The 18835-nt window shown below is 39.3% G+C and overlaps 2 protein-coding genes across 5 annotated transcripts in view; one reads left to right on the top strand and one right to left on the bottom strand.

Annotated features, from left to right (window-relative positions):
- The window catches only part of HPDL (4-hydroxyphenylpyruvate dioxygenase like), a 555822-nt gene extending 542973 nt beyond the window's left edge, over window positions 1-12849 (bottom strand). For all 3 annotated transcript variants that reach the window (XM_044056863.1, XM_044056864.1, XR_006362808.1), the window contains exon 1: window positions 12146-12849. In XM_044056863.1, the coding sequence (XP_043912798.1) occupies window positions 12146-12849 (704 nt within the window). The remainder of the gene's footprint in view (window positions 1-12145) is intronic.
- A 192-nt stretch (window positions 12850-13041) lies between these two features.
- Window positions 13042-18835, top strand: part of EEF1AKMT2 (EEF1A lysine methyltransferase 2) — a 431633-nt gene continuing 425839 nt past the window's right edge. For both annotated transcript variants that reach the window (XM_044056865.1, XM_044056867.1), the window contains exon 1: window positions 13042-13237. In XM_044056865.1, the coding sequence (XP_043912800.1) occupies window positions 13164-13237 (74 nt within the window). In that variant the 5' untranslated portion in view covers window positions 13042-13163. The remainder of the gene's footprint in view (window positions 13238-18835) is intronic.

Raw genomic sequence — 18835 nt, 5'->3', positions numbered from 1 at the left:
ATTTCAGTGCACTAACTACTGTCACAGACCACTCAAAGATTAGTTTTTAGCATCACTACAGCCTTTACTTCCAAATAGCCAGCACTTACAAATGATATATCACTATTTGAGTTTGTGCATTTCTGATTTATAGTGCTTTATGTATGTACGTACGTACGTACATGTACTTCCCATTTTAAACATTTCCATCTGTCCACTTCATTGCTCATCAAATAACTTTTATTCAAACTATGTATACAATAAAATGCATCCAGGGTATCAAAAGGTTAAACTTTTCAGTTCTTAATCCTTTTCCTTTCTTACAGTACTAGTTACTCGTATGTAGTACTCCAGGAGTTCAAGTAACTCTTTATAAGATTAGTGCACAAAATCTTCCTAGAATCTTCTTTTGCTCTACACAACTATATGTCTCCTTGTTCTTATCTTTTCATTGCAGCTAGTCTGCTGTGGCCCTTTTTCTCCTTTCCCAACTCACAGCCTACGTGGTAGATAAGCTGAAAGAAGAGAATGGGGAAAAGGCAAAATAAGCTAGCCTAACTGGCAGTTAGGCTGCTCTAGCCTCGTTCCTTTTCTTCTAGCTTCCCTCGACAGCCCATTCCCTCTGCTTTCCATCACACCATTTTCCTGTAAACCAGAAGGATAAATTGAAAGGTTGTCTAGTTGATTTCCTCTCTATCCTTCTAGTTTTATTGCCGACTAACCTTCTTCCACATACTTCTCACTACTTTATCACTTGCAATATATTTTTGCTGACTATCCTTCTTCCACATACGTCTCACTACATTATCACCTACTATATTTTTCATACCTTACATATGCTATAACTCCTTTCAGAAATTATAATCCAGATTGTAGTAAAACATCTCCCCCAACACATTCTATTCCAGCTCTCCTACATATCCTTTCCTCTTCACTTCCGTCTTACTACCTAGCCATAACACAGATACACAAATCTGAAATATTCCCAGCTTATTCTCACACTGTTCACTGTTCTCTGCACTATCACCTCACTTTAAACTTGCACAGAATTCTGTGTTCATCAAAAACACTCGCTGTATGCATGACCAACTCTCTGCTTCTCCAACTATCACCTCACAAACTGTCAAGTACCTAACATGCTGTCCCCTACTCTATGCTACTCCACACACCACAATCGCTAACCTTCCCTACAGCAAATTGCTCCAAATTTATTTTGCATTTCTTCACACATTTCTCTCAGACAAAATACTCAACTCATCATTTTACCAAAACAAAAATTTCACAGGCTCACTTTATAGTGAAAAAACTCATACAACATGGTGATATCCACCCTAATTGTTGTTTCAGGAAGTTTGATGCAGCCTATTTCTTAGCAAGGCATTCAGTACAAACATTCTCAACTGCATTCATTACTCCTGGCCAGTAACCCTTTGCTAGGCCCCATGCTTTAGTCCCAATCATCAGAGTGTATTATAACATAGTATAGGTAAATGCCAGCATATTAGACATGGGGCTTTAGGACCCAGTCTAGTTATCATTGTAAGGCTTCAAGGGCACCATGCAGTCTAAAAGGAAGGACACTATACTAGATTAAGTCCTCTTCTGTTGAAAGGGTTATCTTTTCCCTGGCTTCAACTATTACAGGGATATGGTATATCCTTTTGTTATATCGAATATGAAATCAAAGATCTTGCCTTCTGCAGCTTTTCTATTACTTCATCATACTGAGGCACTGGGTAGTTAATTTTCAAAATGTCATTCAGCTGCCTGAAAGTACTACACAACCCGATTGTTCACCCAGCTGTTCCTCTCACTTTTTTAATTACTCTAATCACCCAAAATCATAAGCATTTTTTTACATCCTATTGCACAACCTTTGTCTTGGGACTCTTAAGATTTTAAGTTAACTTTTTGCACCTGGGCTAGTCTCAGTATGGTGTTGAAACAAGTCTGTTCTTCCAGGAAGATCTGAAAATACTTTGTTTCTTAAATAAACTACTTTACGTCTCATTTACTTTGGTTACTAGTGTGTCATCTACCTGAACTGCAGGCATAAATGTCAGCTTTTTTTCCTCACCAGATTCACACAGTCTGTGCTGCTAAATGAACTAAAGAGGTTTGTGTCTCTTCCCATGTTAACCTCTCTTACTACTCTGCTTAAGCCTGTAGTTTATATCATTACTTTTTCTACTATTTCAAAAGCTTGTTTTCTGCAAAAGTGACCTGAAACTAACACCAGGTCTCCAGCTCTGAATTCTCTGGTCCTTGTGTAGCCCAGATGAGTTCACTTGATGTGTTCCCATGCAATGGGCATTACAACTCAGCCTACCTTGTAAGCTGCTATATAACAACTCAAAAGAACTAATCCCTGTCAAAGCTTGTAGTCCTTTTCTAATAGCACACAGGAGATATGGCACTGGCTGGTCCCAGTTTTTAGAACCTTCTTCAATAACTTTTCGCAGTATGGATTTTAATGCTCAGTTAAGATGCTTCAGTAACAAGTCTGTCTGGCGGTGGTATGCTGACTATTTAATTGCTTATCCTTAAAGCAATAGCTCAGTGGGTCTATGGTATCCTCAATCTGGAAAAGATACTTAATTATATAATTCAGACTAATCAAAATGAACTGAAATGCTCTGGACTTCACCAATATCTATATATGGATTCCCTTCACAAGCTTGAAGTTTCAAAACTTCGAAGTGCAAATGGTCAAGACCATAAGATCAAATTTTTGAAACTTCACATGTTTTGAATGGAGATTGCTGTACAGCACAGAATGGCAAATTTACCGTTTTTCTCCCTTTAGTGTAACAGGGAGTGTGAGGGTGCAGGGGGGCTTGTCTCCTTGTAAAAAAAAGATTTTTTTATTTTTTTATTACAATTTTAGAGTTTCAAAACTTCTACCTTATAGTCTCAACCATTTGCATTTCGAAGTTTTGAAACTTCGAGCTTGTGAAGTAGATCCCCATATATATCGTCAAAAGGCATCTCTACGACAGCAATGGAATGAAAGAACTTTTGAATCCTGGTGCAGTACTGTTTTCTGGCATTCAGGGCAAACATTCTCAACTCCATTCATTACTCCTGGCCGGTAAAACCTTGCTTGGTTCCAGACTTCAGTCTCAGTCATGTACGAAAAGGATCCCTAGGAATGAACAAGCTCATGTCATCTACAAGATTCTGAATGGTTTGGGTACTACTAGTTGACATATTAATTCCTCTCTACCTTTACTTATTCTATGCTGTAACTCAAAGAATGCATACAAACTGGAACATTTTGCTAATATTTTTCATTTACAGCTCTAGCTGTACTCTATTGCTCTGCTCAAAGCTTCATATTCTCCCTATGCTTTTTAAAATTATATCCAGCTTACCTAGAGTTCAGTGTCAGTTTTTTTGTGAGGTAAAAGGGATTGCCTCTTCTCAGAGAGGCACCAGAGTCTTAGTGTCTAAATATATATATATATATATATATATATATATATATATATATATAAAATAAATGGGATCCGGACACATACTCGACTAGCATATGTCCGAATCACAAAACATCGAACATACATACATGAAAGCGCTTAACATCGACAAGCACTTCTGTGTATGTTTGTCTGTTTCGTAGATCGGACTACAGTGCGGGTAAGAGAAAATTCCCTTTTCCCCACTGTAGTGCGATCTCAGACTGAGAATAATAAAGTAGGGTGTGTGTGGGGGGCACAGCCCCCACATGTGGGGTGCAGGGGGCGTAGCCCCCCCCCCTGCAGAAACGTAGATTTTTTTTTTTAACTGCACATACACGGAAGTGCTTTTCGATGTTAAGCGCTTTCTTGTATGTGTGTTCGAGGTTTTCTGATTCGGACATATGCTAGTCGAGCATGTGTCCTAGACATACATTATATATATATATATATATATATATATATATATATATATATATAAAAAAATTTTTTTTTTTTTGTTCTTTTCATTTGTAAACCTGATGCACAGAATACATGCAGTATGTTGATTTCAGTTCACCAGTTACAGTCCTGCTTCGGGGTAAACAGTAAAGTTTTGGTAAATAAAGTGGGAAAAGGAGATATAAGTAGCGAAAGCAGAAGATTAGTCAGGGTTGCTGCAGGGGCATAACCAAATTGTTTTGAGGTGTCTTTTGAGGTTTTGTTTAAAGAGAAGCAAGGAAGAAAGTAAAGTTAGTTCATTTGGTAGCAGGTTCCAGTTTTTTCCCCGCTGTGTTAGAAAACAGGGAATCTCCAGACAAGTTGTTAGACTTGCTTATGCTAGCTAGAAGTTTGCTAGAAGAGCGTAGTGGATATAGATTTTTGTAGGGGATTATGAGATTGGAGAGTATAGGAGTGCTGTTAAGTTGGTAAAATATCTTGTGGGCAATGGTGAGTTGGGAGAATATCAGATGGTTTTGAAGTTCAAGCCAGCCTAACTGCAGTAGATTCAGACAGTGGTGAGTTCTAAAGGGATTGCCAGTGGCAAATTTGGTGATGTTATTATAGGAATTAGCTAGTTTGATAAGATTATTTTTCTTTAGGTTAGTATATATGGGTGAGGCGTACAGAAGAGTTGAGATTAAACGGGAATGAGCAATCTTGGTTCGGGCTGTTGGAGTTAGGAAAAGTTTGATTCTATATAAAGAGCCTATTTTTCTGTTGACTGTTTTTTATGATGGTGTTTATATGACTATCAAAATTAAGGTTATTGTCAATAGTAATTCCTAACAATTCAGTGGTAGAGTCGGGGGATATAAGAGTCCCATTATTGGAACTGAGTGAGAAATCTATGGGGGAGGACTTACTGGTGGGTATAAAGAGTAGGAGCTTAGTTTTTTTAGCATGGAGGAGGAGAGCCATGTTTCTACTATGTTAAATACCTTCTGAGTTAGAGAATGTAGTGCTGATGGGGAGTTTGCTGAGCATATTAGCGTAGAATCATCTGCATATTGAATGCAGGTGGCTTGAGGAATTGCTACATGAAGGTCATTGATAAATAGTGAGAAAAGAAGAGGTCCTATAATAGAGCCCTGAGGGACTCCAAGGGTGACTGGCAGGAGGGATGATATATTATTTTCCCAGAGAACTGCCTGTTGCCTATTGCTGAGGTAGGACCTGAACCATTCAACATCCTGACAGTCAAGGGAAAGGGATTCAAGAATGTTTATAAGAAGGGCGTGGATTACCATGTCAAAAGCTTTTGAGAGGTCAGTAAAGAGTGCAGATGAGAGGTTGTTTTATTGTGATTTCTATTGATGGCATCTGTAAAGGATAATAGGGAAGTTGTGGTACTACGTGATGGCCTAAAGCCATGCTGGCAGTTAGCCATTATGTTATGTTGAGATAATGGTTTAATAGTTGACGGTGAATGCATTTCTCCATAATTTTTGCTACGGGCAATAAAAGAGCTATCGGCCGGTAGTTAGAGTAATCATTTGAGTTACCACCTTTGTGAAGGGGGATAATATGGGAGATTTTCCAGATGTCTGGAATGGTTCCCTCCTTAACTGTTCTATTTATGAGGATGGATATAGGATAGGCAATTACTTTGGTTGCTTTTTGCAGGTATTCAGATGGTCAGCAGAAGGAGTACAAGGCTTAAGTTTTTGGATGAATTTGTAGATGAGAGTGGTAGATATGGGTTGCAGATGGAATGTTGGTAGAGTGCCAGGTATGGTGGTAGGACGGCTTGAGTTATCTGGGGTTAGTTGACTGGCTAGCGATTGTATGGCCTCTGTGAAGAAAGTATTGAAGGAATTGGCAGTTTGATGGAGGGTATTTAGATCAGCCCCTAGTTGGGTAGGTGTACGAGAGTACCCTGGGAGAAGGAGTTTATTGATACTAGACCAGAACTTCCGAGGATTATTTTTGTGAGTTTGCTGTAGTTTGTCTGTAAGTATTGCCTTTTTGTACCATTTCTCAACTGCCTAAAATTTTGTTGCTCAGAGATATTTTTGGTAGCTCTCCACTTAGCCCAACACCTGTTCCTAAGCAAACTTTTCTGCCTGGTTTCTTTAGAAAGCCAGGGGGCTGGTTTGGACTTCATTCTGCTAGACCGTTTAGGTGTATGCTTATCAAGGATCACTAAGAATTTAGAGTTAAGATACTTAACAGCCTCTTCAAGTGGGAGACTTTGTAGAGGGTTCCAGCCACAAAGTTCATTTTGGAATAATACTGGGTTAAAGTGTTTGTTGGTACGTGCAATCCTATATGTGGGGTGGTTTGAAATATCATTTTTATCCCTTATAATGTAGGTCAAAGCATGATCACTAACATAGTCTGGCAGAGTTCCTACCTTATAAGGTTGCTGCTGCCTATTTATAAGTATCCAGTCTAAGGTGCTCTCTTTTTTGTTTGCTTTGTTGATTCTGGTTGTGGAGGTGATTGTTTAACTAAAGCCATAAAGGTTGATATGGGAGGTAAGATAATCAGCGTCAACACCTTTCCAGTCATTATTAAAATCACCTAGTCTTATTGTTTCTTGTGGGTAAGTTGAGGACACCCAGCTTAGAATATCCTCTATTATACTGCTATTATTACCAGGAGGTAGGTAGATACAGATGATATATAAAGATTTACTAGGGTCGATTTGAAATCTGGAGATAAGGACTTCTGCCTTACTATCCTGAGGTGGGTTGTATGGTAAGGAGGAGATCTGAGGTCCATCTTTGAATAGAATTGCTACTCCCCCACCCTTGCGTTTTATATAGTCTTGTCTCAATATATTATATTCTTGGGGAAAAATTTCATTGTCTTTAGTTCCTGGTTTTAACCAAGTTTATGTCAGGCAAAAGATGTTAAAGGAGTGAATATCTAGAAGGGCATGGAGATTGGTTACTATGTTATTAATACTGCAGATATTAAGATGTCCTATTAGGAAAGAGCTAGGGAGTTTAGGGTGGGTAACTAGGGTAGCGGGATTGGTAGGGCCAGGGTTAGGGTGGATGTCACCGTCTTTTAAGGAGGGATTATTTAGTTTTAATGCAGGGTTATATATAAAGCTAGTTTGATATTTGACTTTCTTTACTGTGAGTTTATTGTATTTAATGTGGGAGAGTCTATGGTATTTAGCTAGTAGATAGCTAGGACTGGAAGTGATATTTATCGGACTATGGGAGAGTACAGGAGTGTGTATTGCCATTTGTTTTGGAAATTAGTTAAACTGGTAATAGTACAGTTTTTCAAAGGAGGTGAGGAGGTAGGCTGAGGTGAGGACAGTTGTAAGTATAGCTATAAGTATTAGCTTGGTTATGTTAGTTTTGGTTGCTGTAGGCATATTGTTGAGATTACTAATAAAAGTGTAAGGAAGTGGGTCTGAAATGAAGATAATAAGGAGGTATTGGATAAGGTAAGACTTGAGAGGAGGGAACTAATACTTATTAGGTATTAGATTTTGTGTAGATTCTGTTTTTGAATCAAGTTTCTTATTATGACTCTTCTTGCCATAGCAAATATTGTCTACAAAAGGGAGTATTTATTAGCAGTTACACATGCTTGTATTGACAAATTAATAATGAATAAACTTACATTAGAAACAAAATTGTATATTTTATTTAAACAGCAACTTCCTCCAAAAAGAATAACTGGGATCATACCATAGGTAATTTGAGGGGACCCATGCATGGGATTATGGATTTGCCATTGTCCATTAGTACTACGGGGGGCAGTCCTGGGGCAAATTTTCTGTTTCACATCCATAGTTCTAAGATGCACTTGAATATGGACAAGGATGAAGATTGTTTTATTTGCAAGGACAGTCTGTTCCAGAGTAGCGGTATGGTTATTAATATCTATGTAACATAACCATGTTATACCAACTATCTACAACATACATTAATGGCTTTACTACATGTACAAGCTAATCAAATTAAAAGTTGGTTATTTACTATATTTCCATTAGGAGTTAATATAGGTTTTTTTTTCAAACACCAAATGAAAACATAGCATTTGAGAGAAAAGATTTTTTTATCTTGGCGTAATTGTAGGAGGAGTAAATTTTACAACTGTGAAAAATAGCAGAGGAATATTATATAGCAAAAGGAAGCTGAATAATTGCGTAAGCCACACAACAATACAGATTTAGATTAGTCCAAAGCATTTTGGAATCCACCTCAAAAAAATCCCACAAATTATTGAAGTACATAAATGAGACAGCATAGAGACAGTAGCATATTATTCAACATATTTAACATAAGTGAACATGATTTTCATTCAGTAGATGATTATTGGACACAAGTACTTAAAATGAAAAAAAAAAAAAAAAAAAAAAAAAAAAAAAAAAAACATGGAATTTTCTTTAAAAGAATAAAACAATATGTTAAAATCTACTAGGAATCAGTGGTGCAACAGGTAGCACACTTGCCTTTGGTATTGGAAGACAAGAAGGCTGCAGGTTCTAGCTGACTGAACTGCTGACACAGCAGTGCAACATCAAAGAGTGCTGCACTTCTGAGTGTGTTATCTTTCAGACAAGATGTTAAACCAAGGTCCCATCTGCTTCAGTTGGTGGTAGCTCGGGTGTAATTTAAAAGATAAATAACCACCAAAAAAGCACTTAAGAAAGATCAGGCATGGATCCGGGTGTAAGAAACTTTAATAAAATTAGATTACATGAATGCTTTAACTTATTCATCATGCTTTCACCCAACAACGGACTTCTTCAGATGCAAACCAGAACCAACATCAATAAAAGTATCAATACCCTTTTCCCCAAGATTCAAAGCTTGAATTAATCAACCACACTAACTACTGGGTCGACTCTTAGGAGTGTGTTATTAGTGATAGTTACAAGGGTGGATAACTTCTGGAAGGATACTATTATGCATTTCTTTGCATTTAGTTTTAGCTTGTGGTTCAGACACAAGTTATTGTCTGTGTCAGCCCTTCTTGGAGGACATTAATGTCATTGGGGAATTCTATGACTGCTCCTAATTTTCAATTGTCTGCAAATTTGGTCAGCCAGAGGTCCTTGACGTTGGCCTTCATTTTAGAGAAGCAAATAAAAAAAAAAAAGGAGTCCCCAGGACCAATCCTTGAGGGACTCTCATTGTGACTGGCTTTTTTGTAGAGGTGGCCTCCCCAATTCTATCTTCCCAGGTAGTATTGAAGATAACAGCTATTGCAGACTTGACTATGAGCGTGACCTGACACAGCTCTCAAGTAATCAAGGATAAATCTCAACAGAATCAGGGATAAATCCAGAAATAACAAATTAAAAAATAAGTGTAACCGATCGGTAAAGGTCGATAAAGCACACAAAAAACAATTATAAACCACAAATGCAAAAATTGACCAACACGTCTGTTAAAATAGCTAAAATAAATATTTGTTTTATTAAACAAAGTGAGAGCTTTCACAGCAAACTGAGGTTTCATCAGACTTTCCAAAGTTATTTTAACAGCCGTGTTGGTCGATTTTGTATTTTTGGTTTATAAATCCAGAAGTAATCAGGAATAGACATTGACAAAATAAAACATGAATTAATATACGTTTTCTGAAGTAAAAGTATATAACTCAAATTATTGTCCATTATTTAAAGTATAATTTGCCAACTCTTCTCCAAAAGTCAATAGTTTTAGGAGGGACTGAGATTAACAGAACTAAAATTTGAGTCAAAATCAGCGATGACCCTGAAAATCAAGGACAGTTGGGATGTAATTGACCAAATGTGCATGTTACTGCACTGTATGACAGAATCCCTGCTATGGAAAAGGTATATAAAGCAAATCTAGTCTCCCAAGTATCTGGTGTCCTGCAGTACAGTACACAGCAGAGCAGCTGTATGTAATACACTCTTCCTGACACTATACTTTTATTTATTGACATTTGCTTACCAGAAAGTCAGAGTGGGAACCTGACTGCAGAGACCTGGGGAGAAAAGTTCCAAGCTGTCATATTTAATGCAATCAATATTTACAGTTACAAACTGTATCACACGTGATGTCCCTGATTTTGCTTTCCAAGCCTGTTCTGCCCCTAAATATTACCACGTGACAAAATAGTCGGTCTTACATTATATAGACATTGTAGTTTTGCTCTTTGGAAAATGTACTTCAGTACATACACCCTCAATCTGTGAGCTTTGTAAGGAATAGACCAATAGTTTAAAAAAAAAAGTCAGCTTGATTGCCTGAGTCTAGAAATCAGGGTCGCTCATCAGGAAATGCAGCTACAGTGAGTAATTGAAAGATATTATAAATCATTCTGAGAGCTTACAAATCTCTTAGGTATGTTTCCTAAAATGTTTACTGATTCAATTACATTACTTATCTACATTCAGATGCTGTGTAAACATTCATTGCTGTGGTTCATGCTTATATACGCGTGTGTGTTAGGGGGAGAGGGGTTTGATGTGTTTATGTGTGCATAAGAGTAACAAATTTGCCATAATTTCTTTCACTTTCCGTCACAGTCTACACTCAATAAGTGCAGTGTTTGGTGGTCTGGGCAGGAATGCATAGCAGAATGTGTGGCACAATGAGCAGTGCTACCATCCAACACTACTTGTCTGAGTTCTTGGCTGTGGCTGTATTTGGGATTTATTCAGATGATCTTATTTTCTTCAACACCCCAAATGCGTGCCACAGGGGAATTGATGAGCTTCCAATTTGCCAAAAGAAAACATGATGTGGATGGGTATGTGTGGGTGTGTGCTTGTCAGCAATATTGGCAGGTGTATACAACAGCAAAAAGACAATAACAAATAAGACATAAAATGCATCAGAGATCATCTGAACCCTCAGCGCTTCTGGGGACTGTTATTCCTGGCTGTACAAGTGGCTTATAGTGGTCCTCTGGATGGGGCCCCACTTAGTCTGAAGCTGACCCCCACCACTCAAAGGAGGGCACAAATTGTTACAGTTATTGTAGGGGCTAGGAGTACCGTGGATATTATTTTTTTAATTTTCTGCACAGTAAAATTTCAAAGTGCTCACAGAAAGTCACTCTAATGTTGGTTGGGGCAGTGTGGCAATTATTTCTTTCACTTTTCTCAAAATCACACCTCAGAGGTATGCAAAAAAGGTCAGTATAACTTGTCTAGGGCCAGAGTAGTGTGTAGGAGCAATACGTTGGAATGAATTAATGTGTGTGTGGATTTTTCCCCCACTTTTTTCACAATTGAAATCCAATGTATAAGGTGGCAATCTTCTGGGTGTAGAGAAGAGGAGGAGGCATGCTGCATATGTACAGCTGACAGCAATAGGCTGAAATATGTGGTTGTGCTGTATTTGTTTTTAAACATTTATCATAGTTTGACTTCAAAAGGGTACACAGAAGGTGCCTGTCTTTTTGGATTAGGACTTAACAGGCATGCTGTGACAACAGTAAGTTAAAATACAGGACTATGGCCATTTGTCCTTTCCTTTCATCCAAAATGAACAACAGGGGGATACACAGAATGCAACAAACTATGTTGGGAGGAGGAAGGCAGTCATCCCAGATATGACTTATGTTCAAGCAATTACCTTTCAGTTTGTTGTTACAAAACTACTCAGTTTATTGACAGCTGTTGTATCATAGCACTTGAACATTAAACCCTGGACAGAATCTTATTTCTTCTATGAAAAAATGCCAGTTTGTTTAGAAATTATTTTTTTTATATTTTTTCAAGCCATTAAACTTTAGGAAAAAAGCAGTAAATAACGTCAGGGAATTTAAACCCAACGCATTCAAGACCATCAGTTTAATTCAATTCTTTCATGTACGGTACATTTTTGCCAGTTAACCTGTGTTGATAGGATGCAGAAAAATTAAACAAGGCAAAAATTATAGAAATCAAAAGCAGTCTTGTAGTATGAGAATGAAAGGAAAACACGATGGCACTGGGGTGTATATCGTGATGGCAGCAGATAGTAGAGTGGGTACTGCCAAGGGGTTTAGAGCTCCAGATGATTGTCACTGCTTAAGTGACGCCTGGACCCAAAAATGGGTGGTGGTGGGGGGGGGGGGTTGAGGATGGATAGATATAAAGCTGCCCACCCAGTGGTATATATTGCAGTTAAAAATTAGTGGATCTGGCTGTGGCTTGCTCAAAGGAGATGTGGCTGCCCTCAGGGAAGCGGTGTATTTTTATTAACAAGAGGTGTGGGTTACCAGGAAACGGAGCACATACCAAAGGTTTCTTCATGATGCAAGCGATTCTGCACAGCCCAATGCCGTACTCCAATTACCTGTTTATGTAAAACCTTTTAAAGCCGAAGCACTTCTCGTACCAATCCAGCACGTGCGGTGTGCTGCCCCTTGGGCAGGCATACGTCACGTGGTCGATGTGGCCAATGGTGTCATCGTCTCGTATCCTACCACGGTCAAGCAGAAGGAAGCCGGGTAAGAATTCCCCTCGATAAGCTGCCTTGTCAATCAAAGTATGGCAGACGTTACCCACAATTGACTTCACAACAGAGTACAGAACGAAGCCTGAGTCATCCTCAACTTTAGTCGGCGGTACAAGCAGATTGCACCCAGAATCACGAAGGTGTCGAGACAAGGCATTCAGATTATCCACTTCAAAACTCAGATTAGAGGCAGTACTAATGGCTCCGGATGGCTCCGCATCGTAAAGGAAATGACCGTCCCAGTTATGCACCCATTCTTGATTTGGGACACCAGCAGATCCAACATAATCCGGACGCATTTCCAGTGAATGACCCTCATATCCTTGGCTACTGCTGCTCACTCTTACTTTCTGGTTGACAACAAACACGGAAGACCCCTTCCTAAAAACAAGCTGTTTGACTTTCTTCGTAACTCTAGTAGCAAATAAAGTGCATCTGAATTTGCTGACCAAATCCGTAACCAACTGTTCTCCATCAGTAACGTGGAAGGTTATATGGTTCACACGTTTGATTGCTGCTATCATACTTGGACCGATGAACATAAAACTGCTTGCAATATCTTACTTTTCATTTTCATTCAAAAACTGGAGGAAAACACCCGTCCACGTTTGTGATTGGACGACATTCAACCAATTCCAATATGGGACGTACATTACTCCGCCAAGCATGTATTCGTCCGCCTTAATCTCCACCTCTTACTTTCTGAGGGGCGTCCGATTGGAGGATTGGCTGCCTTTCTGCAAGGTTGCTGACTGATAGACTAGAAAGTCAGGGGGGGTTTGAGCGGGCTTGGTCTTTATAATAACTTCCTAGGCTAACACTTCATTTTTTCCGGAATAACCAGGAAGAGTACTTCATGGAGGAGAAACTGTTTGTTGGGGGTGTCTCAAGCGACGATATCCCTCCTTCTAAACTGGGAACTAAGGAGTAGTGAGTATTACTGTTTTTTTTTTTCAACTAAAAAGTGCAGTTCCAATGACTGCACTTACGGAATTTAGATTATTTGCAAATAAACGCTTTGTAAGTATGCAATAAATTACGAAGGACTATCTTTGCTATAGTTATATTGGTGTAGTAATCTCAAATCTGTGCCTCCCGCCCCAATTGCACATGTATTTGCAGTCTGTTTTTTTGTGTAAAATAGTTCCTTTGCCCATTTTAATTAACTACCGACTTACTATATATAATTTATAGTATTTTAATTGCATGGAATTATGAGCCTCCCACTCCGTCTCTAAACTCTAGAACCCTAACCCAACCATAGCTCTCAACTTTTTATCACAAAAAACTGCACAAAGTAAAAAATAACAGGGCAGAAAGCCCCCAAAATAGAGACACGTTTTAAATATTGTTCTTAGAATGTTATGTTGCTATGCATTTTCTGAAGGATATAAAGTCTGAAAGTGAGCAATGAAGTCTGAAATTCAAATGTGTCATTATTTAGTTAATTTAATCCTTGCAAATTTGCCACAAAAATCCAGAAAACTGCAAATTTTATGAGGAACAGACACAAAAATATGAGTTAGAAAGTCTGGGCATTCTGTGAAAATCTGGACAGTTAAGCTGTATGAATCCAACATACCTCAAACGGACCAAAGCAAGAAATAAACCACATTTGTGCAGACTGTGTCTTCATGTGGGATAGTTAATTTCCCTGTGTTATCTTGTACCTCTATCCCTCTCTTACCACCAGCCTCCATTTATTCTTCTCCTTGCTGATCTTGACACTACAGGACTGAAGTAGTGAATACAATTTAAGTATTGTAACCGAAGCACTGTTGTCATAGTGTTTTAAACTGTGATCATAAAGGTGCAATTTTTGTCCAGTGTTCTCCATTATTGCCTATTTCTGCTGTTCACATACCTCTCAGATGTCCCTCATTTGATAGCTTCCCTGATTTTCTCTCTATTTACTGAAGATATTGGCAAAGGCTCTTGCTACCCCCATAGTGCCTTTTTTAGGCAAGGCTCAAAAGACAAACCCACCTCCATAGGTATCACAAGGGATAAGAAAATAAGAGTAATGCTACTCAACGCCAGAAGTCTAAACCTCAAGATGCATGCACTCGAAACTCTCCTTAGCATAGAGAACATCGATATCTGTGCAGTAACAGAAACCTGGTTCAGGGCTCCCGAGAGCACCCCAGCGCCAGCGCTACCAGGTTATACCTCATACCATTCTTTTTGGCCCCAAAACTTGGACTGAACCACAAAAGGAGGGGGAGTATCGATACCCACATCTCCTGGTTGGTGGCAAAGCATGAAGCATCCGAGACTATCCATGTGCAACTAACAGTGGGTAAAACTGCCTTCCAGTTTATAGCCTGCTACAGACCACCCTCCCAAACCCAGGAACCCCACTTGGCCTTTCTGAGAACACTGGAAAATATGAAGGTCTCTCCAAACACCATTATATTGGGCGACTTCAACTACCCAAACATAGACTGGGAGCATTACTCTAGCTCCAGCAACCTAGCCCAAAGGTTCCTAGAATTTATAAACTCAAATGCTATGGAACAACTTGTTACCACTCCCACAAGTGGGGAAAATATACTGGACCTGATCATCATCAACATGGGGACTCTATGCTCCAGACCAGAAGTGTATCCCTCACTGGTAAGATCAGACCATAAACTAATCTCACTGGATATTCACATCCCGACCCCACCCCCTGTCCAGAAAACCACAGTGAAAAACTTCTCTAAAGCAAATTTCACACTCTTCAAAACTGAGGTGGAATCCTTCAAAGCCCCCGGGCCTGTGGAAAATATGGCCCAGACCGCAGAATCCTTTATAACTGCATTCTATGAACACCTTCAGGAATGCATGGATCATGCGATCCCAAATAAAACCAAGACCCAATCCTCCAAAGGCAGACGTCCTGTCTGGTGGACCCCAGCCATAAACAAACTATACAATAGAAGGAGGAAGCTACTAAATGATAGAGCAAAATCCCAAAAAGGAAAGGCATCACTGATCAGTATTAGCAAAAAACTATGGGCACTCATAAAATTGTCTAAGGCCAGCTTCGAGAGAAAATTGCACAGGACACTAAGGATAATCACAAGGCTTTCTTTAGTTATGTTAGGAACCTGGGTGGGAATTCCCAGATATGCTCAGAATTAGTCCAAAATGACAAAAATACACTGAACCCACAGACATTGCCAACATCCTAGCTGACAGGTTCAGCGCAAACTTCTCCCCTCCCCACCAAAAGGGCAAATATCTATCCCGGCAGAGTGCTGCCCCCCTGACATCTCAGATGCTCAGGTAAGAGCCACCCTCTCCAAAGCAAAAAACACAGCATCAATGGGACCAGACGGTGTCCCGGGCTGCGTCCTACATGAACTCCAAGAAGAGCTAAACCCAAACATAAAACTACTGTTCAATCTCAGCCTTACTACAGGATATGTGCCCAAAGAGTGGCGTACAGCAACAGTGGTCCCTCTCCATAAAGGTGGTGCCTCAACAGATCCTGGAAATATCGCCCCATAAGCCTGACTAGCTTGGTCTGCAAAGCTATGGAAAGGATCATCATGGACCTCATAAATAAAAGATATTGGGGACCTACAGACACTGGATCCTACCCAGTTCGGCTTTAAGGGCAGATCTTGCTACTTAAACCTGGTTGATTTCTTTGAAACGGTCACCAAGGCCATTGACGAGGGGAAGGTGGTCCACACAGCCTACCTGGACCTCACAAAAGCCTTCGATACAATACCCCACTCGGGCATTATAGATAAGCTCACCAGCTTAAATATAAACCCGTATGTCACTAGCTGGATTGCAAACTGGCTCAAGGACAGAACCCACATGGTTAGAATTGCTGGAGCCATGTCAGACTCCAAACCAGTTACAAGTGGTGTCCCACAAGGCTCAGTCCTGGGACCTCTCTTGTTCGGTATATATTTCTCTGAGATACAGGCCAACACGGAAGGACTGTGGCTGACCAAGTTTGCAGATGACTGCAAACTGCAAGCCATAATCGACTCTCCAGCCGACACAAGCATCCTCCTAAAGGGTCTCATAGAAACAGACAACTGGTGCCAGAACCATGGCCTCAAGCTAAATGCCAAAAAGTGTATAGTCATCCCCTTTGGCAAAATTAAAGTGCCCATAAATTACCACATAGGTGGTAATCCGTTAAGTACAGAAGAAGTAATTGGGGACCTGGGGACCCAAGTTGATAGCAGTCTCTCATTTGACAACCACGTGGCCAAAGTGGTTAGAAAAACATTTTATATAGCCCACCTAATCATGAAGGGATTCACATCTAGATCAGGGGAGGTCATCGTGCCTCTTTACTCATCCCTCATCAGGCCCATAATTGAGTACAATGCTCCTTTTGGGATGTACCTTACCAGACACCTGCAGCAACTGGAAAGACCCCAAAAGTACCTCACCAAGAGGATCAAAGGGCTCAAACAGATGCCATATGCTGCCCGGTTAAAGAAACTCCAGCTCTACTCAGTGGCATACCGCCTGTTCAGAGGTGATCTGTGCCTGACGTATAAAGCCATGTCCAACCGGAATTAATGGACATGCTGCACCTTAGAAAATCCAAATCCCATCGAGCTACGCGCTCGAGAGACTTGAACCTCAGCACTGAAATAAATAGGACATGCTGGAGGGACAGATTCATAACCCAGAGGCTCCCTTCACTCTGGAATAAAATCCCAGTCCAGGTTAGGCAGAGTCCCTCATTTCCTCTCTTCAAGAGGAATCTTGAGTGGATGGGAGTGGATGGGAGATCGTAGGTTTACCCCGGGTATCACTTCTGTGTCACTGTTAGACAGAGGCACAGTATACTAACCACGAAAAAGGGCATAGCAAAATAAATTTAAAATGGGTGGCGAAAGCCAAACACATTCTGGCTAGGCTTATAAATGCCCTAGGGCAGATAGCCTACTATGAACCTATTAAAGTCAGCCAGTGTTGTCAGTCATTATAGTCTTATGTTTATAATTAATGTTAGAAAAATCTATCTTGATTCCAAACTTGTTGTTCTATTACTTTAACTTTTTTTAAGTGAATTGGATAACATTTAAAAAAAAAAAAAAACTCACTGGTTTTAGACCTTTGTCGCCATTATATTTTAGGCTTGTTCAGAATTCTTGAGCTATGATGTTTAGAGGTATGGCAAATCATATAACCTGTATGTATAGTGTCCTGGGTTCAGAGACCTTTCCAATTTGGGCTCAAATGTTCTGCTCCTGAACTATCTACCCTAGCTTCTACTTCTCTATCCAAAAAACATATTAAAGAACATCTTAAAACTCAGTGGCTTTGTCCTTGTGCTAACCCAGACTGAAATATTTCCCCCCTCCTGCTCATACCCCTTCCCCTCTCCCCTAACCTAGGCCTTCAAATCTAGGTACTTCTGTTTTTTTTTTCTTCATAGTAAGAGGATAAAATATAAGGACTTTTTTTTTTTTTTTAGTTTAACTTATAGCATAATGTCTACAGTCTATATTTTGAATACTGTATTTTTTCTTTTAACCAGTGCTACCTCTGTACTGTTATTATACATGTCTTTGTTATATATGGTTAATTTACTATTCATGCTTGGAGCTCTTCTCCCCTGGTCTCTACTGAAAATGGACATATATCCAGTTAGAGTAGCCCGGTCAACAAAAGTAAAATAAATGTTTCCTCTTCTTTTTTTAAAATCTATGACTTTTTGAGAAAAATGGTGGTTTGTATTCAGTAACTAATGGTATTTTATTATAGATTTCTTTTAATTCAAAAATGGGCGATAATGTAGAACACTGAACTGAGCGTAACTCTTTCATATTCGCGTATTTGAGTTACACTCAGTCCACTGCTCTCCATTATTGCTTTGAGTTTATTATTACATAAGTCAGTTTATCCTTTTGTGTAGTGTCACTAAAGACCTGATGTGATTTTGTAAATTTGTTTTGCCATGAGCACCTTAAATGCATCTCCTGGAGGTTTTCTCCCTGTGCCTTGGCTGAAAATGGGCTTTTCGGAGTAGTCATTTAAGGAACCTTTCTGTCAAACTGTTTATAAAACAGACTAGGAATAGCACACAAGTCCTACCATTGAATAAGACCTCAGCTGAGTTCTGGCAGGTGAATATCTAGGTGAGAGAACTTGCATATCATCTTCCAAGTAATAAAGCCTTAAAACTGCTAATTTAATAATTCTGGTAACAACTCTGATAACTGAAAGACGCATATGCAAACAGTAATGCTCCCACATAAGTTTGATTTGGTTTAGCAAAAGTTATGCTTGTTTTACCTTAAATATCTGCAAGAATATTAAATTTGGCTGTCACTCAAAGCACTGAAAAATGCATGTATAAAAGCCCCTCCCCCCTCTTTCTGTTAAGTCGGTTTAGTTGATGGTATACTCATTGCCTAGAGTATGTTTTATTATGCCCACTTAGATAAATGCATAGTACTGGCAAGTCTCAACTATATTTAAGTATAATAGGGAAACTTAAAAACAAGCCACATAAGCTGTACAGTATAAGGAAAAAAATACTTCTAAAAATGTACAGCATAT

This window comes from Protopterus annectens, chromosome 14.part0 (assembly GCF_019279795.1).
Source record: "Protopterus annectens isolate FY-2018-M chromosome 14.part0, PAN1.0, whole genome shotgun sequence".
Lineage (NCBI taxonomy): Eukaryota > Metazoa > Chordata > Ceratodontiformes > Protopteridae > Protopterus > Protopterus annectens.
The sequence above is the reverse complement of the archived record's forward strand: the minus strand, read 5'-3'. Positions and strand labels throughout refer to the sequence as shown.